The sequence below is a fragment of the Hylobates moloch genome, unplaced genomic scaffold (assembly GCF_009828535.3).
Source record: "Hylobates moloch isolate HMO894 unplaced genomic scaffold, HMol_V3 SCAFFOLD_1, whole genome shotgun sequence".
In the NCBI taxonomy this organism is placed as follows: Eukaryota; Metazoa; Chordata; class Mammalia; order Primates; family Hylobatidae; genus Hylobates; species Hylobates moloch.
The window spans coordinates 207714290-207741304 of NW_026652276.1; the positions used below are offsets into that span (position 1 = coordinate 207714290).

The 27015-nt window shown below is 34.0% G+C and overlaps 1 protein-coding gene across 2 annotated transcripts in view; it reads right to left on the bottom strand.

Moving 5' to 3' along the window:
- GRM8 (glutamate metabotropic receptor 8) overlaps nucleotides 1-27015 on the bottom strand; it is an 845421-nt gene that overhangs the window by 307483 nt on the left and 510923 nt on the right. The window contains exons 6-7 of one of the 2 annotated variants that reach the window (XM_058426349.1): nucleotides 21266-21466; nucleotides 6514-6559 (exon numbers count right to left, since the gene is read on the bottom strand). In XM_058426349.1, coding sequence (XP_058282332.1) covers nucleotides 6528-6559; nucleotides 21266-21466 — 233 coding nt within the window. In that variant the 3' untranslated portion in view covers nucleotides 6514-6527. Of the gene's footprint in view, nucleotides 1-6513; nucleotides 6560-21265; nucleotides 21467-27015 lie in introns of those variants that run through there. The other variant, XM_032761623.2, reaches the window with a different exon arrangement.

Here is a 27015-nt window from a genome sequence, read left to right on the forward strand (position 1 = left end):
AAGATAATGTTTATAGATGGGAAGACTGAACCATAAGATGTCAATTCTCTCCAAATAGATCTATAGATTCAATGCAATACCAACTAAAATCAGAGGAGGTCGGGGTTTTTTTTTTTTTTTTTTGTAAAAATTGACAAATGGATTATAAAATTGATACATAGATGCAAAAGTCATAGAATACCAAAGCAATTTTTAAAAAGAAAAACAAAGAGAATTTACACTATTTGATTTCAATTCCTAATATAAAACTATAATAATCTAGACAGTGGGGTATTAGAATACGCACACACATATAGACCTTTAGAACAAGATAGCAAATCCAAAAATAGACTTACACACATGTATTCAACTGATTTACAGCAAAAGTATAAATATAACACAATGGGAAACAGTCTTTTCAAATACTGATAGTAGAACAATTAATATCGATATTTTTAAGATAAACCTCAAGCTTCACCTCATATTTTAAAATTACCCTTCACCGGCTAGGTACCACAGTACCTCACACCTGTAATCCCAGTATTTTGGGAGGCCAAGGCGGGCGGATCACTTGAGGTCAAGAGTTCGAGACCAGCCTGACCAACATGATGAAACCTCGTCTCTAACCAAAAAATGTTTAAAAATTAGCCAGACATGCTGGTGCGTGCCTGTAATCCCAGCTACTCCAGAAGCTGAGGCAGGAGAATCGCTTGAACCCAGAGGGAGAGGTTGCAGTGAGCCAAGATCATGCCACTGCACTCCAGCCTAGGTGAGAGAGTGAGACTCCATCTCAAAAAAATAAAAATAATAAAATAAAATCACCTTTCTAAGGATCACAGACTTAAATATAAGAGCTAAAACTATAAAACTTTGAGAAGAAACAATGAAAAAAAATTCATAAGCTTGAGTTAGGCACAAATTTCTTAGCTATGAAAGACAAGTAAGATTCATTTTAAAAAGTTGACAAATTAGCCTTCATCAGAATTGAGAATGTTTCTCAAAAGATACCATTATGAAAGTGAAAAGAAAAATATTTGTTAAATATATAAACAAATATTACATATTTTATATAAAATAAATATATATACTATAATTAATAAAGGTCTAATTTTCAGAATGAATGAAGATTTTTTACAGTTTAAGGGTAAACCGTAAATAATTCAGTTTTTAAAAATAGACAAAAGATTTGAAGATACTTGATCAGAGAAGATATAGGAATGGCTAATAAGCTTATAGAAAGATATACAAGATAACTAGTGACCAGAGAAATGCAAATTAGAGCCACAGTGAGTAACGACTATACACTCACGAGAATAGCTAAAATTAAAATGACTGACAATATGACAATATCAAGTGTTGGAGAGGAGTACAGCAACTGAAACTGTCATATATTGCTGTTAGTGATGCAAAATGGTATGGTCACTTTAGAAAACAGTTTGTCAATCTCTCGTACAGTTAAACGTCTTCTTACCATAGAATCTTTAACTTCTATTCCCAAGAATTTAGCCAACAGAAACAAGAGCATATATTCTCACAAACAGCTGTACTTGAACTTTCATAAAAGCTTTATTCTTCATGGGGAAAACTGGAAACAATCCAAATGTCCATCAACTAATGAACAAATACACAAATTGTGATATGCAAAAAGGGAGGTGGGCAATGAATGAACTACCAATAGACACAACACAGGTAAATTTTAAAAACTTTGTGCTAAGTGGAAGAAAGAACACAAAATCTGCAAAATGTATAACTCCATTCATACTACCTTTTTTAAATTAAAAAAATCTACTGATAGAAAGCAATCAGTGATTTCTGAGAAATGGGATTCAGGACACGACACTACAAAGAGACAGGAGAGAACACTTGAGGTGATAAAAGTGTTCTAAATCATAACTGCAGTGGTGGTTACACCACTGTATATATTTGTTAAAAAAATGAAACCTCAAATTGTGCACTTGAAATTGATGGGTTTTACTGTGTCTATATTTCGCCTCAATTAAGCCGACGAAGAAAAAAATAATGGGCTGGAAAGAACCTTAATGTCCACTCCTCAGCCTCAAAAAAGTCATGAATGTTAATATCCAAGCCTCAAATATGACTGTAATGAACTTTCAAAAGATTTATCTTGACTTCATATTTGTTTCAGCCACTGTCTTCCAATTCTTTAAAACAACTCTTTTTTTGGCTTTTGCTCCTCAGTTCCTGTTTTCACTTTACTTCACATAATCTTACACTTAGAGAGAACTAGTCTGACTCTATTAGTCCCAGTGTTCTGTCTAAAGTATAAAGGTTCTTTGCTTTCTCTTTTAGACACATATTTTTTTCACTAATAGGTTTTCCCCTGCTTCTACAAAAGCAGTTATCATTAGAGGTGGTATACCTTAATTACCATAGTGATTACCTTAATCACCCTGTAATTAGGACTACAACTAAGGATGAAGTGATTCTTCAAAGTCACAAATCCTGGCTTCACCACTTAACTTGTATGGGTACTAGATGTATGCTTCAGTTTCCTCATCTGCAGAAATAAGGATAAAAATTATCCCTACTTTATTATTTTGAGGAATAATATAGAAATAATGCCTAGAAATCTACCTGACACATCATAAGGACTCAATAAATGTTAGCACTTGTATCAGTCTCACATTTTCCATTGGAAATTCCAGAAAGAAAGAAAGAAAACCAATGTGACTAAATAAGTCCACAAAATGAGATTTTAAATCTAGGAATTGTACTTAACATCAACAGTCAACAGAAGAGTCATTTTCTGTGTCTCTTTTTTGTATGGCTTTTTTTTTAAAAAAAGAAAATATTGTTGCATTCTTAAGTTTCTGCTCTGTATTACAATGGAGAGGACAATTTAAACATTATTTCTTAGAAGGATATTTCTTATACCTATTACTAACTTTTCTATTGTGTGTGTGTTTGCCTTGTGCATGTATGTATGTACATGTAGTTAAATTTACCTTGTCTTAAAGTTAATTTGGGGCTCTTTAGAGGACTTGCATTAATTGGGGCTGTGTAAGTGACTTGAATCATTTAGACAGAAAAACTAGGAATACCCAAGTCCCTCCTTGGCTTAGCCAATCCTCCTCCTGTGGAGGTCTCCAAGGAAACATACACACAAAAGAGGCAAAGGAAGGCACCATTGCACTTTATTACTAGCTATGACTATGGCCTGAAACTCCATAGTGAAAATTCATAAACTAGAACAGACAATAAGGAGGGCTCCTTGACCCTATTTCAGTTAGAAAAGTGACTCAGTTATATAAGCAGGGCCTAATTTTGAGTTGAACTGGACCAATCTGCCCCAGGCCTTCTCAGGCCAGAAGAGTGATCTTTGGTCAGCCACTGTATGTGAGAAAGCACATCCTTAGAAGAAAAGCTAGGAGGCCTGAACTGCTTAGAGAGCGCATCTCACCACCTCATTATCACTGGTCCTTTAGGGAATCCTCCAACAAGAGCCTTGCTCACTTGCTTTTAGCCAGGTGATGACTCCACCCAGCAGCAAAGAGTTAAACCTCAAATCTAACCCATCCAATTCAACCTCTTCCTCCTTGCATGGAGTGGGAGGAATTCAATGATAAGATCAAGTGGAGAGCGTTTACTTTCCATAGAAGCTTACAGCAGTCATTAAAATGGCTATATTGGTGGTCACAGTGGCACGTGCCTGTATTCTCAGTTACTCAGAAGGCTGAGGCAGGAGAATCACATGAAGTCTTGAGTTCAAGGCAGTAGTGCACTATAGTATGCCTGTGAAAAGCCACTGCACTCCAATCTGGTCAACAAAGCAAGACCAAGTCTCTAAAAAAAATGACTATGAAAATTAATTAACATTTGACTAGTTGTTATCTGATGTAGTTTGCTATGCTATACTTTCCAGAAGCTGCAATTAAAATCTAGGAGGTATTTGCAAGACAAAATATTTTCAGTGTTCAGTAGTGTCATGTTCACAGCGTGAACTTCAAGAAAACACTTTAAAAATCAGTACTTCCTAACTACAGTAGGGTGTAGTACAGACTCATGTAGAAGACATGCCTGGACGCTAAACACTGTGAGAATAGCTATAAGGATCTCCATGGGTTTCTACAAAGTGTTTACTAGATGATGTATCATTTTAACTCTAAAGAGCAAATCATACTGTGAGAACTTCAGGAAATAACACACTTTTTAGCACAAAGGGCTCTGACTCCCATGACAGAAAAGAATTTACTATGGTGCTTACACAAATCTCTTTTCTGTCTAAAAGCTTTTGTAACAGCTTTTCCTAGGCTCTTATCCTTCTTACAAATCAGGACTCAGTTCAAATACCTCTATCTTGATGACATTTTCCTTGACTTCCCTACCTAATTAGTCCCACTCTCCTCCTCTGACAATATCCTGTTTCCGCATGGAAATACTTTACATTTTGTAGTTGCTTGTTAAGTATATGTGTTACTAAACTGCATCCTCCTGAGGACAGGGTTTGTGTTTTGCTTATTCAGCTCCTAACAATGCCTAGTATATAGTAAGCACTGATTAATAATCTGTCCAATGACTAGCTTGAGGAATGAATGCAGATTTAGCAATTTTAATTGGCTATCTTCAGAGCAATGTCCTCTTTTAGCTCCTTTGATACTTGGAGCATTGAACATAGAATTGAAAATTCTGGATCTAGTCCCAATTCCTTGACTATCTGTGAGTCTTAAATATAGTGAAGCATATATCTAGTTCACCTACCTAGTTAAGTGGTAAAGCCAGGATTTGAGCCCTTGAAGAATTACTTAGTCTATATTTAAATTTTATATATATATGTATGTTGTCAAATGGCATAATAATGCTCAGTTGCTCTACTAGACAGGACAATTAGGGCTAATGACAGAATATATATATACTCACACACACAGGCATATATACATATATATATAGATATACACACATATATATGTATATATACACACACATATACACACATATATGTACACACAAATGTATATACACACACACATATTAAAATTAAAAGCATTAAGATGTCTGAAATTTTTATTGTAATTTGAAAAAATTCAAGATGATTAACAGTTAAAATGATTTAATATGGTTAAATTTTAAATTTATCACTAAAGAAATTTTCCACTGAGTATTCAAATAAGAAAACCTGGCGTACTTATTAGGAGCTTATCATCTTTGTATATATACATACATTAGTTTGAATATAAATCTCAAATGATGAGATTATTTTCCACCTCAGATACTAAAAGAATGTTTATTATTCAAATATGGGATAGGGAAAACAATACAAAATAGGCAGGCAGTTTAAAGCAATTTATTATTTTTCTAAATGCCATATAGTGTATTTTATTCTATCCCTCCGAATCTACATTTTAAGTGATCTGAATCCACACTGGAATGCATCAATCTTTATGTATTTGTGATATCATTGCCTTGCCAGGAAACTGTGCAAAGACTTTTCAATCACGGTGATTAAGTATTCATATTCCCTTGTCTACAAAGAGAAATACTTAAAATCTTAGAGAACCACCGCCGGATAATGATATGGCATTTAACAGTTTTTTTCCTAATTCAGACCAAACATTAGAAATGGATAGGCTAATCAGGTATTATTATTTCAAGGAACGCTTGAAATGCACAGGGTTAATTTTTTATGTTAGATTGAATCTGTGAGCATAGTCCCTTGCGTTATCAAATAGAATCACCTAAACTTGCATATGTCAATTAAACACCTTTCCCATGGGGCCATTCAGAATGCAGTATTTAAAAACCTGCAATAAATCGTTAAAGTTTTAAAATAGCTCATTACATTAATCTGCAATAGTATCATGCCTAAATTATGATGCTCTTAAAATGTAGTAAAGATAGATGTTGTCCACAGTACTCTGAGCATATTTGTTTCTTGTTCGATTCTTAAGATTAAAAACAATAATAACAATATAGGTAGTGAACTGGCTCTGGAAACATTTTCTGTAAATGCCAGCCAAAAGCTAACACAAGCTCAAATGTCATTTGGTTTATCCCAGTCACTGTTCAAAGGTATGAAGCAATTCAAAATCTACTTTTACTCAATATCTCTATGAAGTTAGAAAAATTTATCTTGACATTGGCAAGAAAACATATCCTTTCTTTACATATATCATTTTATTCTTTTTATTTCCTCTATTTCTGTATAAAGACAGGTAGCTGTGTGTTTATGCGCACACACTCCATTGTAAACTTAAAAGCTCTTGTTATTATAAATTCACTTTCTAGTTAGACCTGTGGTAGGACTTAAAGCTATTCAGCTGAAACCATTCTGGAGTTTGCAAAATATGCTATTTTATTTTCATAAACATTTTGTGTCTGGAGGCTGCTAGAAAATTTATGGACTGGTTATTTTCTGCTTCAGTACCAGTAAAGCACATTGCCATCATGCTCAAAAGCCAAAAGATGGTTTCAATAATGCTAAAAAGAAAAAAAAATCCAACATGAAATGGTGTTTGTTTATTCATATATTAGCATATCATTGTCCAAAGTAGTATCATTTAAACTTTGTATCTGCAGCTCATTTGAAAGGTTCACATAGTGCTAAACTGATGAAGCACATAACCTGTAAAGGTATAAAAAGAAAGTATTATGCTAACATTGCAATAAAAAATCTCATTATTTTTTAACAATATCTTGATAGTTTGCGCCTATGCACATAGACTGCTTAAGATGAAACGAAAAACTTTCTCATTTAAATCTACTAGTTAATTGCAGTCTTTAACAGTGAAAATGTCTTTCCTCTCCCTCTCCCCAAGATAGTTTCTGTGTATAAGAAGTGTCAATTCTCTTTATGGTTTTGACTGAAGTTTATCTAGAAGGATCAGAGAGATATACCCAAGTAATTCTTATTTAACTACCACCTGGAAAAAATGTCTGAAATGTCAGTCAAAAGCTTTTTTTTTTTTTTTTTTGCAGACGGCTGATGTCATTTCAGAATAAATACGGGGATAGAAAAATCAGAAAGCACTTATTTTTAGAAAAAGGAGCAAAGTACGATCAAGAACACTGCAGTTTTCTCAAATGTCTCTTTAGCACTCTAGAATTTATTGACTCTAGAATGTGTGACAACTCTGACATGCTGTCATTAACAACTAAGTGAAGAAAAGCAAATGTGTTTTCCTCCCTGGTAAAATGAAACAATTACATGCTAAGAGAAAGAAAACGTTGGTAACCTTTTACTGATGTTTTTAGTACTTTGGAAATACCCTAGAGAATTAGCTGGGAGAGTATAATTTTCTTCTCCTCAGTGCCTAGGACAGAGACTGATGGGATTAGATTATTTTCTGATGGTGTCAATTGAAACTGAAACAGATGTAAGAATGCTGTTTCCTGGAAGATGAAATATTTCAGGAATTACATTTAATATCCATACGGATTAATCAGGTGCTCAACAGCCGGCCAATAAATCCTATGCAGTAATATTTTCCCTGGGTAGTTTTTCAATTCAATCTTATTAGTTTTTATTTATTTCATCATTGTTTAGACAATATTTATGTTCCTTCAGTCCCAACAATCACAAAAATAACAACAATGATACATACACACACAATTCTGACTACAAAGAACACTTGACTTCACTTTTAATGACATTTGAACAATTGAGTATGGGCAAAAGTTTCATCCTCAAATCTCAAAGTGGAAAAAAAAGGATGTGTTCAACAAATAGTGCTGGAACAACTGGACAACCCCATGCAAAAAAAATATAAGTAAATCTAGGCACAGACCTTATTCTCTTTACACAAACTCAAAATGAATCATATAGACCTAAATGTAAAAGGGAAAACTATTAAAACTATTAGAAGATAATAACATATGAGAAAGTCTAAATAACACTGGGTATGGGGATGCTTTTTAGCTACAGCACCAAAAGCACAATTTATAAGAGAAAGAATTGATAAGCTGGCCTTCATTAAAATGAAAAACTTCTGCTCTGGAAAAGATACATTCAAGAGAAGCAGAAGACAAGCCACAGACTGGGAGAAAATATATGGAAAAGACACAACTGATAAAGGACAACTATATCAAAATATACAAAGAGCCCTTAAAATTCAATAATAGTAAGATGAAATGAACTACCAGGCCATAAAAAGACATGGAGGAAGCCCAAACGTATATCAGTAAGTGAAAGAGGCAAATCTGAAAAAGCTAGGTGCTGTATAATTCCAACTATAAGACATCTGGAAAAGGCAAAACTCTGGAGATAGTTAAAAGATCAGTGGTTGCCAGAGATGAGGTGGGAAGGAAATATAGATAGGTGGAGGACAGAGGACTTTTAGGTCAGAGAATGAATCTCAACGTAGAACTATAGATACTCCTATACATTCCGCTCAATTTTGCTGTGAGATTAAAACTGCTCTACAAAATGAAGTTTATTATTTAAAAGAATGACGATAACAAAATCAAGACGAGAAGGTTCATGAAGGTAATATTTTCTTTACCAGTTTCAAAGAAATTATGGGTATTATACTAAAATGTAAACCTTTATAAATTTAAACCTCATTAATAGATATTAAATGTTATTTCATAAAATAATTTCTTCGGCTTTAAAAATTAAATATGAATATCCAACAAAGTAAATTTAAATAATTGAATCTAACATTAATAGAGACAGATAATGGTAGAAATATATTTTATCTTTATTAAAAATTGCTGTGAAATGAAGCCAGACATTTAAAAGTACAGATTATACAATTTTATTTATATAAAGTTTAAAAGCAGGAACCCCTAGTCTGTGCTATCAAAAGTTAGGAGAGCAACTTCCTGGCACGGGTGTAATGAGGAATAGAGAACCCAGGAGGGTTTTGAGGTGCCGGCTGAGTATTTGGGGGTTTGGTTTGGTGTTCTGGATTCTGTGTGGGGTGCTTTCAGTTTATGAAAATTCACTAAGCTATAGATTTATTGTACTCTTCTGTATGTATTTTATACTTTCTCTAAAGTTAACAACAACAAAAAGCCCAAGATCTGGGGAAAATTAGAGCTTTCTTAAGCAGGATTAAGTATAAATTGTACTTGCCAAAATGTGTATTTTCATTTCCATTTGAATTACTTTTTTAAATAAATAGGGCATATGACTTTTAACTAGTTCTGTCATGCAGAATCCACTCATCTCTGTTCTGTGAGCATGGACAACTGAGTCAACTGGGCAGTGCTACAAGGACTTTTCTCTGATTGAGTTGGGTGTGATCAGAGGGCAACAGTTTAACTCTGCAAAGGAAAGAGGGTCTCTTCTCAGGCAACAACTAAGTTTTTGAAGAGACTCTTAACCTAGGAGGTGTATTGTATTCTAGTACACATTCCCTGAACACCTTTTCAACCAACAGCCTCCACCTTCTTATCTATCCTGTCATTTTACTTGAGGCCAGATATATTCATATAGGTTTTAGGTCATTTTACTCCCATATCTTACCCTAAGGTTCTAATAAGAAATCAAGGGTTCAGGAGGTGACTGCAAGAGAAAAAAGAAAGGGCAAACTAAAAAGCCTAACCCTTTTGGGAATAGATGAATAACACCTTGAAGAAATAAGAAATTAAATTCAAACAGCACAATATTACTGATTACAGGAGATTTATCAGATGCTTTGAAATCTAAGGCATGTAAAGGAATTAGTGTGGATGGGCATGTATTTGGTGGGTTTTTATGTGTGTATATTTGAAATTCAGTAAATATATACTGAGGGTTTATTGTCAGGAGCAGAAAAAAATAATAGTTACCATCACTGTACCAGGCATCGTGTTAAGTTCTTAAGCATGAATTATCTCATTAAATGCTCACAATAACGCTATGAGGTAGGTATTATTATTTTTCCATCCAAAGATGAGGCCATAAAGGCTTATAAAATATAAATAACTTATCCAAGATCTTTCAACATTAGTGGAAGAGCTAGGATATGAGCTCATGTCTGTCTCTCAAAACTTCACGATCCTAGCCACTTGCCACTCTCTTGGTTACTGGATGATCACAAGGGCAAACAGAGAAATATTGGGAAGAAAGAGGACAAGAGGAGAGAAGAAGAATTTTAAGATATAAAGGAAGATGAAGTAAAAGAAGTCAGAGACGGAACAGAGAAAAAATACAAATGGCACAGTTGGGCACGTAATAGACATTTAATAAATGTTAAATGAATGTTTGTGACATATGAACATAAATACCATAAATGTATACTTACAGATTTTTTAAATTAAAATTGAGTAATTGTTCACTTAGCTACAGACAAGCTGTTTATATGAGTCTAAAGTTATTTTATAATCATTTTTAAACACATCCAAAAGACTGGGAAAACTAAAATCCCAAAAGCATAATACTTAGGCACAAGAATTTAAAGGAATTTTTTCATTAATGTTCCTCACTTTTTCTTTCTTTTTGTTTTTGAGACAGAGTCTCCCTCTATCATCTAGGCTGAAGTGCAGTGGCAGGATCCTGGCTCACTGCAACCTCCACCTCCTGGGTTCAAGCAATTCTCCTGCCTCAGCCTCCCTAGCAGCTGGGATTACAGGTGTGCATCACCATGCCGGGCTAATTTTTGTATTTTAAGTAGAGATGGGGTTTCACCATGTTGGCCAGGCTGGTCTCAAACTCCTGACTTCAAGTGATCCACCAATCTTGGCCTCCCAAATTCTGGGATTACAGGCATAAGCCACAGCATCCAGCCCCTATCCCTCACTTTCAAACTAATTTTGTGTTTAAACCTTAATGTAATTATAAAAGTTAACAGATTTAAAGAGGAAAAATAATCAAGTCTCCATTATAATTTTTGGGTAGATTCTTTCTGAAGCAAAATACCACTAAGAAAATAATTATCCCTAATAACGGGCGCAATTCCATTAAATACCATCAATAAAAAAGTAATATATAATTTTGAAGAAACAAGGATAAATAATGAGAGAATGAACCCCACCTGGTCAATTCTAGATTCATTAGATGCCCATCTCAGCAGTAAAGTACTTTCCTATTTACTTTAAGAATGTCATGAAAACATTCACATTTCTGTTCCTATATCCAAGGACCTGGCACTGCTGAAAATACTCTGTTGGTTGGTGCTGCGGCAGAAGCATCCTTTCCAACTCCTGCCTTGTTTTCACCTCCCAAACTGATCCTTATATGTAGTACTTTCTAAGTCTGCATCTTTCTAAAGATTCTCAAGTCCTCAGTCCCAACTCAGTCATCTCATCATTTTTGTAAGATGACCCAAGCAGTCTGTTAAATCTCTATTGATAAAATATTCTCCATATTTTGTACAGTTTATATATTTTTAAGTGTTGTCTATGTATCATCACCTTACATTTAAACTTGAGAGGAAACCAAAATAGATATACTATATATATTCTTATCATCTTTTTTTATAAATGAGGAAACAAAAATTTATAGAGGTTTTGTTGCTTGGCCACTGTTACAAGGTGTCGAAAGTTGTAAAGCTAGATTCAAACTGAGTATAAAGTTTGTGTTTCTGATCGCTAGAAAAAAATACAAACCATTAGATATAAACTCCTTCAGAAACTTTTCCCACCACCTCAAATCCTCTCTGTTCCTACATCTGTTTCCTCATTCTTCATTCAAGGCTCATTACTGCACCCCAGTTTAGACCCAAGGTCAGCCCTCAATTATTAAGCCCATGGTACTCCACCTCTCTCCAGGGTTTATCATTTATCCTGCTTTTTTTCAAATGTGATGAAGACGACCAGGAATTACAAAAATAAAGAATGATAAAAGAAGCCCAACACAGTGGATGAAGTTGAGTAGGACTCTAGGAAGAGCTAGAGTAAAAACCGATTTGCTTCAAGCTTTTCTTCAATGCTGGCTCAGTCTTGGCCCACATGTAAGTCCTTATATTTTAAGGGAGAAATAAGAGATATAAACCTTGTCCTTCAAGACTATACAAGAAATCAGACTTTGAAAACCCCACAGTTTAACACCTCACTCGGTTAGAAAACAGAGGCAGATAGAATTACAGTACTAAATTTCATGGTGATTTAATGGTTAAGATTAATACTTTACAGGTAGCTTGATGCCTCCATCAGAAACAAAAAAATTACTTAATTGTGAATCGACTATTTATTCCTAAAAATATTTATATATTTTTAAAAAGTGAATGGATATACAGTAATACTGATTATATAGCGATAAGCAGACTTCAAGAATTATATATTTCCAAATTATTAATTTCCTCAATTGTATTTCTGAGACAATTATTAAAAAGGATATTATTTTTAGATCAACAGATAATCAATCATATTTGACTTTATTTCATTTACTAGACAAGTAAATTTAATCATAAGGAAATTATGCACCATAACTTCAAGAGATGACATTTTATGTCAATTTTTCCATATAATGAATTTCTGTCTCATTTTCTACTTATAAAAGTAGATGAGGCCGGGCTCGATGATTCACACCTGCAATCCTAGCACTTTGGTAGGCCAAGGTGGGCAGATTGCCTGAGCTCAGGAGTTTGAGACCAGCCTGGGCAACATGGTGAAACCCTGTCTTCTACTAAAATACAAAAGAAATTAGCTGGCTTGGTGGCATGCACCTGTAGTCCCAGCCACTGGGGAGGCTGCGGAAGAAGAATTGCTTGAACTCGGGAGGCAGAGGTTGCAGTGAGCCGAGATCGCACCACTGCACTCCAGCCTGGGTGACAGAGCGAGACTCCGTCTCTCAAAAAAAAAAGTCGATGAAACAAAGTAGGGTCAAGTTGATTACATCAATAGTATATTTACTAAAATACTGAATTATCTCCAGTAATGAGGTTGTCACAAACAGTTATAAAGAGAGATCACTGGGGAAGTTAAGATACTTCTTTGGTTTCTAGTCAAAGCACAGTACCTCGAACAGAGTCATCATTCAAATAATTCTGTATTTCCTTCCTCTATCTTTGACTTCTTTCCATTTCACATGTACCTTTACTTTCCTATTTTAGATACTATTTTCTCATTGTGACTACTGGAACTATCTCTTAAACATACCATCCCTGTCTTTAATCTCACTTGCTTCAGTTTTCAAATTGCTGCCATAGTTACTTTTCTAAAACACTTACCCCCTAGCACTTCACTGTCCTGCTAAAAAGCTCCATTCCTTTTTCCCTGCTGTGTCAAATTCAAAGCCAAACTTGGCAGAGGTTTCTAACCAGGCCCAAGCTCATCTTACAGTCTCATCACCTGACTGCCCCCACAACCACTGTGTTACATTCTTCCACAGTGGAAGCTCAACTTTCTTAGAATGTGAATGCTCTTCCCAGTCTTCAAGCTATTATTAAACTGCCTTCTCTGTCATGAATACCTTTTCCACATCTTGTCCACCAGAAGAAATGTCACTTTCTATTTGCAACTTAAATTAGATGTCACTTGCTCTCTGTGTTGTAATCTTTAAGCTTCCCTTATGTAGTTTCTTACTCTCAACCTTACGCTGTGTTTGTAAGTGCTCATTCCTCTATCATATCACTTATCAAATTGAATTATTGTTAGTAACAGGTTTCTGTACCTCCACTGTTAAGCTATGATATTTGACAACTCACAGAACCACACTGTCTTAATCTGTGTATTCTCAATTTTAAAAGACACAGCACTCTTGTAAAAATTAGGTACCTTAGAAGAGAATCAATAAACTATATGTAAAATAAATAAATGATTTATGAAAGATAAACATGAATATAAACAACTAAAGAAAGACAAGAACACTGATAGGCATCTATTTTTTTTTCTTGTAAAGAACACCTTTGGCTTTAAAAGATTATGTAGAGAATTCAGGCCTGGAAGAGAACTCAAATATTAGACCATTTTAGTATAATATTTCTATTTAAAAGATGAAGTTGAGAGGCTTGGAAGGGCTCGCAACACAGAAAAGTGGCAGAACTAGGGAAAAAAACCTAGGATCCCAAATACGCAGTCAACACCATTATACAGTGTTATGCCAACTTCACTGAGAGTCACACAGCATATTTGAAAAAACAGAAAGACATTTCTTGTTTATGGACAGAAGAGCTAAGTATAGGAAAAATGTTAATTCTTTCTGAATAAATCTGTATTAAGGCATATTATAATCCCAGTAGAAATAACTAGGCAGTATTTTCTGGAATTTTCATAGTAATTTAAAATTATGAGAGTAAATGAGCAAAAATAACTAGAGTGATTTTATACTATACAATATATTGTTGGTGGGTTTTAGCTAAAAACAAAGTGAAACTGTGATTTGTTTTTTTCAATGAATTACTGTAAATATAATTATTGTTAATAATTTTCTTAGAATACATCTCTAGAAATAAGAAAATAAGAATTTGATATGTACACCAGGCAAATGATCTCCAAAAAAACAATGCCGATCAACATAATACATTTTAGTAACTATAAATGTTTAAGTCTTCATAAATTTGACAAGGGGAAAATAGTCTCTCATTGATGAATTGGCTTTTCTTTGATTATAAGTGAGACTTAACATTTTTTCAAATGTTTATTAACATTTACAAGTTTTGTCAATTGATCTCTTAGAGATTGCATAGTTCATATCAATTCACGTGGTTCTTTTAATATTTAGGATATTCATGTTTTGACACAACCCCCCCAATGAATCCTTATAATTTCCGTTTTGAAATTATGTTCATGATAATTTTTAATATCCAAGTGTTATACTTTTAAAGAATCAAACATGGCATTTTTAAAAATAATTTCTTTTACTGATTTTAAACTTTCCCATTCAAATCAAATAAACCTTCTCCTGCATTTTATTTTCTTTATTCTTTTGCTTCTTTTTCACACAATTCTAAAATAAATTTCAATGGATAATACTTTCTTATGTGGAAAAATCATCTCAGGTGAATCTACTGTAAACTCTTAATCAATAAAATGTTATTTCCCACTGAGTTCTAAAGCCACCATTATCATATGATAAACTGATATATATATATGTATATACACACACACACACAATTGTAGAATTATTTACTTATTTATCATCATTACATGTTTCTGACTATTTCTATTTGGATTCATTTACCACATGTCTATTTTGGTACTAGTTTCATACTGGATTGATTATTGTAGTTTATCACATGTCTATTCTGGTATTAGTTTCATACTGGATTGATTATTGTAGTTTAACATTATGCTTAAGTGTTAAATGTTTGGTAGGAATATTTTTCCTTAAAATCACTCCAGTAATTTTTGCTCATTTACTCTCATATTTAAAATTTAAAATACTATTAAAATTCCAGAAAATATTGCCTAGTTATTTCTACTGGAATTATAACATGCCTGAATACAGATTTATTCAGAAAGAATTAACGTTTTTCCTATGCTTAGCTCTTCTGTCCATAAACAAGAAATGTCTCTCCGTTTTTTCAAATATGTTGTATGTCTCTCAGTAAAGTTGTCTTCAAACAGGTTCAATTTATTCCAAAATATTTTAAATAATTTTTGCAAAAGAAAACAAGCACTCCAGTTCCCATGTATTAACAATGACTTCTCAATACTATGTAGAAAAGTCTTAATGTTCTAATATTAATGTTATGTTTTATCTTTCTAATATAAGTACTGTTGAGATGAAATAATTTTTTCCTTACAGTAATAATCTTTGTCGTTTTTGTTTCATGTTTATCACACTGGTTAAAACTGATAGAATATTAATAACAGTGGTAATAGGTTTAATCCATCTCTTTGATAAGAATAACTATAAATATATAATGTTATAGATTGAGAAAGATGTGCTTTATGTTAAATATTTGTTCAATTTCTAGTTTTTTTGTTTTGTATTTGTAACATAAATTAGGCTAATATTATCATATGACTTTACACAATCTTATGAAATGTTTATTATTGTCTTATTTGACCTATTAGCATGATTGTAGTATATTTTCTAATGTTAAACTATAATTATTCCTTTCAGATAGCTTAAAGGTATTTTATGCTAACAAATCTCCTTCAAAATCAGACTACAGTGTTCAGAGACTCTCAAATTGCATATTTGGAAATTTTGCATTAACGCTTTGAAATCAATAAGGTTTCTAAAGGAAAGAAGATGCTGATAACTTCTATCTCTGTACTGGTCTCTACAATCTAACAAACATTTCCATATTATTCTTGGAATATTGAGCACTGAAATACTTAGATCACAACTCACTGCTGAGTTTAGGGAAGCTGCTTCCTTCCTCTTGGTGTCAGAGAATTCAACCCCAATACGAGGGTTTGCATTACAAAATTCCGAAGTTGACTCTTCTCTCCAATTATCACAGATTCTACCTGATTCCTGTCTCCCTCAGACTAACACAAACTCATCCACCTAAAGAAGCAATGAGATTCACATACCTAGGCATCACCCCTCTCTCTGGTTTCCACCTCCCTGCTTAAGCTTTCCCCTTAAGGCACTTATAGAAACTTTCTAAATGTCTCCTTTATCTATAGGGTGTGGTCTGCGACAACCAAGTTTGTACTACTTCCTCCTGTACAATGATAATCTGGAACAGATCTGACATACAACCTAAGTTTGGCTAATGAGATTCAAGCTTCCAAGAAGTTGACATTGAGACTTAAAAAAAAAAGTTAGTTTTAACAAGTGTCTTAAAGAATAGCTAAACCCTAGAAATGTAGACCCTCTGCTACCCTGTGAACCTAGAAGAAGAGAAAACCAATATAAAGAGAAACAGATAAAGCAGACAGACAGAAAGACAGAGATGTTTTTTTTTCTTATAGGTTTTTATTTCATAAGACCAGTTCTTTCTTTAGACTCGTTTCTATTCCTGCTGTGGGGTTTCCTGATGCACATTCACAAATTCTTCATTTCAGCTTAATTAAGCAAGTTTTAGTTGCTTTCTAAAGTTGGTTGGTTACATATAATCAAACAATTTGGATTAATAGGCCACTGTGCTTGACCCGCCCTGACATGAGCTCAGCTATAGGGCAAGGGAGTAGGGAGATAGCTCTGAAATTCTATCCAACACTTTCTTTATGATAAATAAGGTTCTCATAGCAACAGAAAAATCTTTGATTCTATACAAGATGTACAGAATTAATATTTTATTGCCTATAGATCAGTCTGGAGTAAGAAATTGACAAGTTCCTAAAATACTGACCTCCTTTTCTCTATATTTGTTGATAAATCTTAGAGTTTAAAAATTATAGAAATAACATTTTGTTCAGATAGCAGCAATAAAAGTAACCCTAAAAGGAAAGTCTTTGTTTCCTTCTGGCTTCCCAAGTAGATAAAAGATGTTAAGAAAACTTGTAAGGAAAACATGAGTAATTCTGGATACACTATGATTCAGAATGTGCTTAAAATACAGATGCAGAAGATGGTTCAGGTACCTTTTTTCAGTGATTTAAAAAAATCAGTTTCAGTGATTACATTCAATTAAACCACCATTGTAGCTTATGTCTTTGATGCCAATTAGTACTCTACAGTTCAGCAGTTTGACTGAATATTCCAGCTTTAGTTAGTTATTTTTTAATGAAATAATTCTGGCCTGAAATACTACTCATTTATCACTCTAAATTCTAACATATTCTTTGCTTTGTCAATTAAATGATACACTGGAAGAAGCACAATCTTTTACATATCTTTAAACCATTGCTTAAGTAAGCATACCACATACCTGGTTACAATGTGAGAAAGATTAAATTTTAACAAACAAACAGTTCTCTTTATTTTTGTACCAATCATCTGATGAGCTTCCAGTGCTCTGGCTACTTCACCTCCTGCTCCTATAAACTGGAAGCAGAATCTTCCTCCACACCAATAACACAGTTTTACTATCTCAAACTAAAAAGGAGCATACAAAGAAATGTATCCTGATATCTAATTATGTCAAAAAGAACTAATTTAACAACAATTTTATCTATACAAAAATTACACATTGGGATAGCCACTATTCAATTTTAAATGGGCATTACTAAGTAATTCCATCTAATGGGTCAATTTTTTTAATTCCTTGGAGTACCTTTTGTAGCTCACTGATCCTGGCAGACAATCTAGAAGGCCACACTGTACAAACTTGGCAGTTGCCTTATAAAGCTCATTCTTTGACAACTGGCAATAGCTAGGGTAAAAACCTTCTAATATATAATATTTTTTGTTGTCATGTATAATAAGCAGCTCTGATTCTAGTCAAGCACATCTGGGTTCTTCAGAAAATTAAAAATTGGTCCTGAGCAAACCTTGTTTTGGCCAATGGCCTCCTTGCACTTTTGGTGTTAGGGAGGTGGGTCAGCTCTCCCACCAGGTGAGAACACTGGCTATCACCAACATAACCAACTCAACTAGTTTCCAATTAACAACATAACATAGCTGTTTTCTAGGTTCCTAACAGCTAACACAAGCTCCAAAAGTCTACTTCCGGCTGCTGTTAAATCCCTGCGAATAGCAATGATATGTGTGTAAGTCTGCAGATTGTATGTGTGCTTCATAGAGCCACTGGGACTCTTCAAGGTACTTCCAAGACCAGTAAGCAAGACTAAGGAAGTGGACCAGCCAGGGCTATGCCAATCCCTTCAAGCCAACAGTTCTTGTTTTTTAACAGATTGAAATGTTAGATTTCTGAATAGGATATTTTTGAAGACAGAGTCTTAAAACTAGAGTATAAGGGAGATGTTCTTTATTTATTCTTCAGAGTATGGTACATCCCCACATCATTAGGGCTCAAAAGAGTTATACATCTAAATCAAGGATGATTATCTTCCTCCTCCTTGGAAACATCTTTAATGAAATATACTTCCAGTGTTATAAGAGTTACTTCATTTCTTAACTTTGATTGGGGGTACAAATGCAAAACAGCAAGAGAAGACTTCTGCTTTTGCTGTAAAATTTTGTTAATTAACATTGCTCACTTGGCTGTCAAAGTTGCACATGACACCTTTCTTTTGGAAGTAATTTCCAAGAAAATTTGTTCTCTCTTGAAAAATAGGTAGGCTTGCTTCTATCATATAATGAAAATTATAAATCACATTGTCGGTCCCTTTATGCTTTGACTGCTTAAGAAGCTCAAAAGTTAATGATTTCATCCTTTATTCTGCTTACCGTATTTGTTTCTTCCTCCTTTAGTAGTTTTGATGGTGCTCTTTTATTTGAACAGCTTTGTGTGCCATTTTTATCATAAACAGAATGAACATGAATATGTAAGTCAATAATAAAATTAAAATGTGATGAATATCCTGGAAATTACTGAAAATCAACAGAATTATGTATTCTACGTTCATTTGCTTATCTTCGGGTCTCTTATCATGTATTATCAGTTACTGGAATACAATCAAGACTCAAGCCCAGCAAAATCAATCTCCAAAGAGCTCAAAGAGATTGTCTTTTAAGTTCATATACTAAGATTTATTTATTTTCCATAACCCTCATCTGAGATATACGTAGCCTTATATCAGACACAGTTCTATTATGCTCCAATAGGTTCTTGTTGCTTTCGAGATGAAGAACAAACCTTAATAATGGCCTATAAGACCTCACATGGTCTACATGGCCCGGCCTATTGCTCTACCCTTACCTCAGACACCTACTCTCTTCAGATTTCATCTGTTCCTAAATCCCTATATTAGGGAAATGTCCACTATTATAAACTCTAAATCCAGAATACCTCCCTTTTCAGCACTCATTGCAGATTACATAATTATATTTTTGTGTGCTTATTTAATACCTAAGTTCTCCAGGAAACTCTAAGTGCCATGAATGTTTTGTCTATTTTCCCCAGTAAAGTATCATCAGCACCTGTCCTAAAAAGAAGCACAGCAACAGCAACACTTTGATAATGTAAAAAAAAAAAAAATTATAAAAAGTGGATAGAACTCAAAGATTATTGGAGTCTAGAGGCAAATCCTTTTTATAGCCATTACATTAAGATATTCTTTAAGTCTTTAATAGTATCATTATATTACAGGATGGTATAATAATTATAATAATTGAAGTCATCAAGGAAGGGTTAGGTTTTGATCTATCGTTAAGATGAAAGACCAATTAGTAATTTGCCTTTAAAATGCTTTCTTTGGTGCTTCTTTAAAAGACTTCCCTGTCTTCTGGAGGTGAGCTTCAGTTCTATGGAAACTTCACTTATCTGCATTATTCTTCCCACCTCTTAACTAGCAATATTAGACAAAGGAAGTGTTCCCCAACCTCAGGTTATGGTAAACAACCTTGTATTGCAATATTCCTCTTTTGATCAATTTCATAATTGCATAAAAATTATTTTCAAACTCCTGTTAGTGTTCATATTCCCAACAAAAAGATTAATGTTATGTAATGTTTCACAAATATTCTGCCACAGACAATGTGTGTTGAATTTAAACCAAATTCTGTCTTAGGTTGCCTTTAAAGGAAAAATGCAAAAAATGCAAAAAAAAAAAAAAAAAAAAAAAACAAAAAAAAAAAAAAAAAAAACAAAGAAGTTTCCACTTGAATTCTAAATTGAAGATGACCTTGTGCTTTTCTGAGAAATGCTGGCAGCTGAGGTCACTGGAGTGTGTTATGATACATGGTGCAGTGCTCTGTGTGTCTCAAGACATGTCCATTGTATGGATTAAAGCCAAACCAAAAGTATTAGACAGCTCAGAGCATTCTATCATTTCATTTGAAAATAATGATCAAAGTCATGGGCAACAACCATTGCAACTCTCATGAAACAACAGCAGCATTCAATAATTCCATCACTTCAGACAGGCAGTTGGGCTATTCTCAATCAAATACTGTGAATCCAGTATATTCTGTATCAGTTTCTTGTGGCAGTCACAGAAACATTTCTGCTTTTACAGTATAAAAATCCTGTCTACATTGTGTGCATCCCTTTGCTTCCAAAGGACTGAGTCATTGAGAAAAATATAAGGAAACAGAAAACACAGACACTTAACACTCATTGAGTATAAATATATAGCAACTCCAAATCATCCATTTTCTTCAAGTCAACTTACTGTTTCAAAAGTTTAAAATCAGTTTCAAAACAAAATGTCTACAATCTCTTCTCTAGTAATGGCATGAACAAAACATTTTCAAAGAAATCTAATGTCAGTGGTTTCAAATAAGCCTTCTAAGTGATCTCTTCAATAGTGATATTTAAGTAGAACATTTTGATTGATAGAGGCTTATTTTAAACTTTTGCTTCCTTCACACATAGATTAATGGTAGCATAAAAAATGTTTGAGATTTAAAAGCAGGTGGAAAAACTCACACTTCTGATCAAAGAAGAGAACTGCTTCTAATCCTGTGTTTTCCACTCTGCCTGGGTATCTTCTATATATAGGAGGAAAAACACACCCTGTTGCTTTTAATGTATTTAGACACACACACGTTGTAACTTACCATTAAAATTTACAGCCCGAATATAACCAAGTAGCTCTTTCCCATCAATGGTACTCATTCGTGGACAAAGGCCAATGTATCCAGGGCAGAGATCTTTGTGCATATTGTGCAGGGCGTAAGCCATGGAATATACTGCATCAATTACAAATTGGACCTTTCCTTCCTGTTCGTAAGATGAATCCCGAGCAATTCGCTCCAGCCCTGCAAAATAAAAAAGTAAAAACCATCAGTTGATGTTAGAGTCCAATAAAAGACGGCATTAGAGCTAAGATTTCCATCATTTGAGGAACACTTAATGAGACACAACTATTTGATTTCACTTCTGATTAATTCTATACTTATTGAGTCAGGTTTTTAAACTGGATATTGAGTTTATTTGGAAAGAGTAAAACTATTTCATTAGCAACAAAACGATATAAAGTAAATAAAAGATGTATAGTTTCATTATCTTTATTTCCACCTTATTGAGTCCTATTATATTGTGCATTCTAGCAATTACATAACATTTTGGTAGTGGCTTGATCTTTTAAGTAAAATGTGTAGTGTGTCATTCTTGCCATCTATCTCAGCTCCAGGACTGTCATTTAATTAGTGGCCCAAAGTAAGGTCTTTCACCACCTATCAAATCAGTTCTAATTTTGAACGTGCTCTATTTGGGAGCATTTTTGTAACTATTATATGACAATACTCCCTTAAGTGACCCTGGTTATCTTTATAATAATCATTCAATTTATTTTCTTTTTGAACTCAATTTTCTATTTAGAATTTCTATTAAAAAGACGTAGATACCTCAAAATGAATGTCACTCAGAATAAATGTACCTGTGTTTGGGCATATTTAGGGCTGATAATTGGCACTGGAGATTACTTTTAGGTTGGTGTTTATAATTTAATATGGAATAGAAATATATTTTAAATGAAATATAAATGAGAGATCAACTATGATCCAACATTATCATTTTGAAAGCAAGGAAACTGAGACTCATGGAGATTATAATTACATGGGGTACACAGGGCAGGTTTGGGAAGCATTCATAGATCTCAGACTACAAGCCCAATATTCTCTCAATCCCCAGAAAAATTTGGTAGATGGCAAGAATTTTGGGCATGCAAGAAAAAATTATGAAAGGGACATCAAGAGTTTATTAAGGGAACAAAAAATGATCTCCTATTACTTCTACATCCCTCACCAACCCTTACACAACTGGTAACACTTAGACAAAAGCAAGTATTTTAAACTTTCCATGGATGTTACTAACCTTGAATAAATTGTATTTAAATTCAACAAGTATTTGTTTTCTAAACACCAATGCACATAACCTATTTATTTAGAGAGTTGAATTAAAGTGGTTTATATTTGGATATTTACACTCTGAAAAACTAGTGTTTTTTTTTTTTTCTAAACAAAAATAGTGGTCAGTTTTATTTTTATTCATCCAATTATTGTTTTTGTTTTTCCTCTGGTCTTAATCACTTGTGATACTCTGTTCTTTTAGATGCTCTTGGTTGGTATTCTGGTCTCTGTGGTCCGTCACGATGCTGAATTCTGCTCCTCCCTGTTTGGCATGGGTTTTCTGATTTTCTCACGTCTCAACTTTTCATTCTCCAAGGCTGAGTTTCTTCACCCCCAACCTCAGAATCTGCTCATTGTCAATTTTGTCAACTACTAAAATTTCTACAGTCTAGAAATATAAATTGGACGATAAAATGTTGGCTACAGAGTCCAGAACATTAGATCAATTTATAATAATTAGTTTAATTCATTTTGGAAGTTAGCTTTTGGAAAATTAGTTTTCTAAACCTTTCTTGCTGTCTAACTGCTATCGTCGCATATTTCCAATGGCCTACCATATCTCTATGTAGTCTGCTGCTTCCATATCAAACAATATATGTAAAACGAGGCTATCTCTGCAGGGGATTCCCTAAAATATCCTACTGAAAGTTTTGCAAGTTTGTGAGCACAAACAGTCAGAGAAGACTACTTCTCAAAAGGTATATTGTCTCCTTCAACCTACTTTAGCTGCATGATCTAAGCTAAGATCCACAAGACATGGGGACTATGCTCTCTCCCTATCTCTAGGTTATACTTTTGTCTCCTGAGTCTTAGGACAACACTGCTTGTTCCCAGAATCACTCATCAAGTTTCCTGTGAAAACAACCCTTTCCCCTTCTGCCTAAAATTTCTCTCCCATGGCTTTAACCACAAAGTAGAGCATTCATAAAAAAAATATTGAAGGATGGTTACAGCAACCAAATAGATGCTATTATTTCCTTACAGATTCTAGTCTGGTGACTATCCCCTCTTGTTAGTCCAGGACCGAGGGGCTTCTCAGGACCTAGGACCAAAACCTGAAGAACCCTAGGAAAACCAGGATGGTTGCTTATGAACAAAGACGCAAGTGATGAGGAAATTTGAGAGAGAAGACCCAATAACGACTTTGAGGATCAGTCGCTAGGTCTGGATGGATATCCCCGTGTTTCATTTATTTTGCATCCCTGAACTTGATAACAGAAAATGAAGACAGTGAGGTTTAGGGCAGTTGTTTCCACATTTGGTTTTCTCCATAAGTACAGATTTCTCAGCACCACCCCAGACTTGCTGGGTCAGAATCTCCCTACTTGGGACATGAAGGATCTGTCATTTCAACAACTCGCCAAGAGATTCTGGTGCAACCAGCTGAGTCTGTGGGCCAGCTTTAGGAAATTTCTGCTCTTCCATACAGCAATCCTCAAAAATATCACTATAGATCTATTGTTTAGAGAATTTTATGGTACTGAGGTATGAAAATAAAAAAAATTCTTTCATGATATGCACAACCTGAAGAAAATCTAATCAAATTCTTCCCCTTTTCTCACTAGATGAAGAGTCAAAGAACACAATTCCCAATATTTACGCATTTCAAAGCTTCCACCATGTCCTTAGACACACAGGGAGGCCTGGAGCTGATGACAAGGGTAGAAGCCAGAAAGACAAGAAAGATCTGCAAATAAGAAAGAATTTCCCATTTCTCAGGATAGAGTTAAAATGTCAGGAGGCTAATTTAATTGTCCTGAAATTAGGCATATAAAACTTCTAACATCAATGCAATGATGGTCCAATAAGCAGGAATTGAATGTGTTCCTCCTGAAAGGGTGGAAACAGAAAATAGAAAGCAGTAGGAAGAAAAAGATAGAGAGGAGGGAAAGGAGGATGCAGCAACACAGAGAAAGGCTTGAGCCTAAGGTACAATAATGGCAGGGAGAAATCTAACATTCCAGGTTGTTTGTATTGCTGCTCTGTAAACAATTCTGCTGCAGACACATACACACACACACACACACACACACACACACCTCACACACCTCTTCTGTAAATATTATTTGTTTTTAATCTAATTATTTTTTATTTTGTGGGCTTTAAAGAAAAGGGAGGACTTCCACGTTTCCATTACTGCAGGATGGTGAAGGGTGGAGAGTGGACACAGAACTGGCAGAAAATGCCTAAGCCAAATGGCTTCAAATGAAGCAATGACTACAAGACCATTAAGGAATTTGGAAATTGTTTACAACCCATGGAATTCATGTAACAGCTAGACATGTGTGAATGTTTTATAGTTTCAAACTTACTCTATCCTAAAACGTTCTTAATTTAATATATTATCATTTTAGTGCCAGTCCAACCTCAATTTAATATATTATTTTATTATATTTAATATATTATCACTTTATTTTAATGCCAGTGCAACTTCCCTGTCAATTTATAAAGATACTCCTCAGCATTCAATAATTTCCTGATAAACTGTAATCAACATGCTCCAATTTAATACATACACCCTTCCTCAGCATTTCTTAAAAAATAAACAGCCTGGTGTGGTAGCTCACAGCTGTAATCCCAAGATTTCGAAAGGCTGAGGTGGGAGGATTGCTTGATGTCAGGAGTTCAAGACCAGCCTGGGCAGCAGAGTGAGACCCTGTCCCTACCAAAAAATAAAACTAAAAATTCAACTTTATATACAATAGCTCTAAATGAACAATCAAATACACATAATCTTATTAAAGAAACATATTTAAAATTTTACTATTCAAATTATTCATTTTCTTTTCTAGTTATAAACTCCAATTATTTTGACTGTTGATTAAACATATTCAACTTTGTACATTTTTGTTCTTTTAAAGAGTTCAGAAGTCTGCCTAGTAACTGGTGCCACATGTGAATCAATGAACACTGTAAGAATCTCCCCATAAATCAATGTAAGCATATGGTGACAAACTGAAAGACTGAACACTATTACCATTTCTAAACTTAAAAGTGAATCATTTGATTTCTTTTCAGGCTGTTTAGACAATGTATTTTTCTGTTCCTTAATACTTCAACCTCATGATGACACTTAAGATTTTACAGCAGCTAGAATTTGCTCCTCACTTCCCATATTTGATTCTCTCATTCGTCTAAAAGAGGAGTTTAGGAAGCTGACAGTGACTCATCAACCTAATTGGCTGTAAAATTTCATTATCCTATAGTTTCTAAAGTTAGTGTTAACGTATTGCTATGAAGTGCTAAATATTGTTAAAGGCTGTATGTCAGCTAACCATTTTAAATATCACTGATTGTAAAGTTGTGATGTGTTTTAGTGTATAGCTTAAAATTAACAACATATAGCAAAGTGTTTGCATGGCAAGAGAGGAAGTCAGCCTCCTAAATTGTATGGGAAGATTGTTTTACATCTTCATTAATGAAATCTAAATCTTGTGACTGGATCTCAGGTTCCTGGAAAATAATAAATTCTTATTGGTCTAAAAAATATCACACGTACTTTAGTTAAGGTCTTTCACACTTTGTGGTATATATTCTTGGGTTTTGTTCCTTTCAGTAAAAAAGGCAAATTGGCTTAAGCTGGCAAAACATTGTATATGTTACAATGTAAGTTCCTAAGATGAGCCTAAGAGAAATTTCAGACTCTTTGACGCATTGTGGTTGCAAAGCATTGCTTTCTAAGAATTTCCCATTTCTCAGGATAGAGTTCAGTTTTATAAGTTAAAATGTCAGAGGGCTAATTTAATTGTCCTGAAATTAGGCATATAAAACTTCTAACATCAATGCAATGATGGTCCAATAAGCAGTTGGTCAATTCAAGTTAAAAAACAAATGGAAGTCATACTAGTTGCTTAATTCCAGGGAAATCAAACATCCAATTGGTTGCCTTTTTTTAACAACCATCTCAGCTTGGAGTATAAATAATCCCACAATCTAAATTTGTAGATTAACAAGTATTTTTTAAAGTTTCTCCCTGAATTTTTCTGAATTATGAAGCAACTATTTTAAATAATTAAGTCAGTTTCTTGGAGTTGCTGCGGAGAGAATGGCAAAGAGGAAGAAGGGAATTTGTGAACCTGCTATGAATAAATATATTCATGCATCTAGGCCCAGATTTCAAAGTCATTCTGAATTTCACAGGAGCTTCTCCGCCTATTGATAACCAGGAACAAGAGTGTCATGCTTTACATTGTGCTTTTCCCAATGTGACACAGATACATTATTACTGTATAGTGCAGTGACTTTTAAATCCATGAGAACCATGCCAAGAACCACATCACACACTAAAGAGTAAGCGCTATCAAGCTGACATTAGGTTTGTTTTTTTTTGTTTTTTTTGTTTTTGTTTTTGTTTTTGTTTTTTTTTTACTGAATTTAAACTGATTTGGGTTCCAGGATACAATAGGGGGAACATAAGGGAGAAATACAAGCATGTTCAATTATACAGGAATATCTCC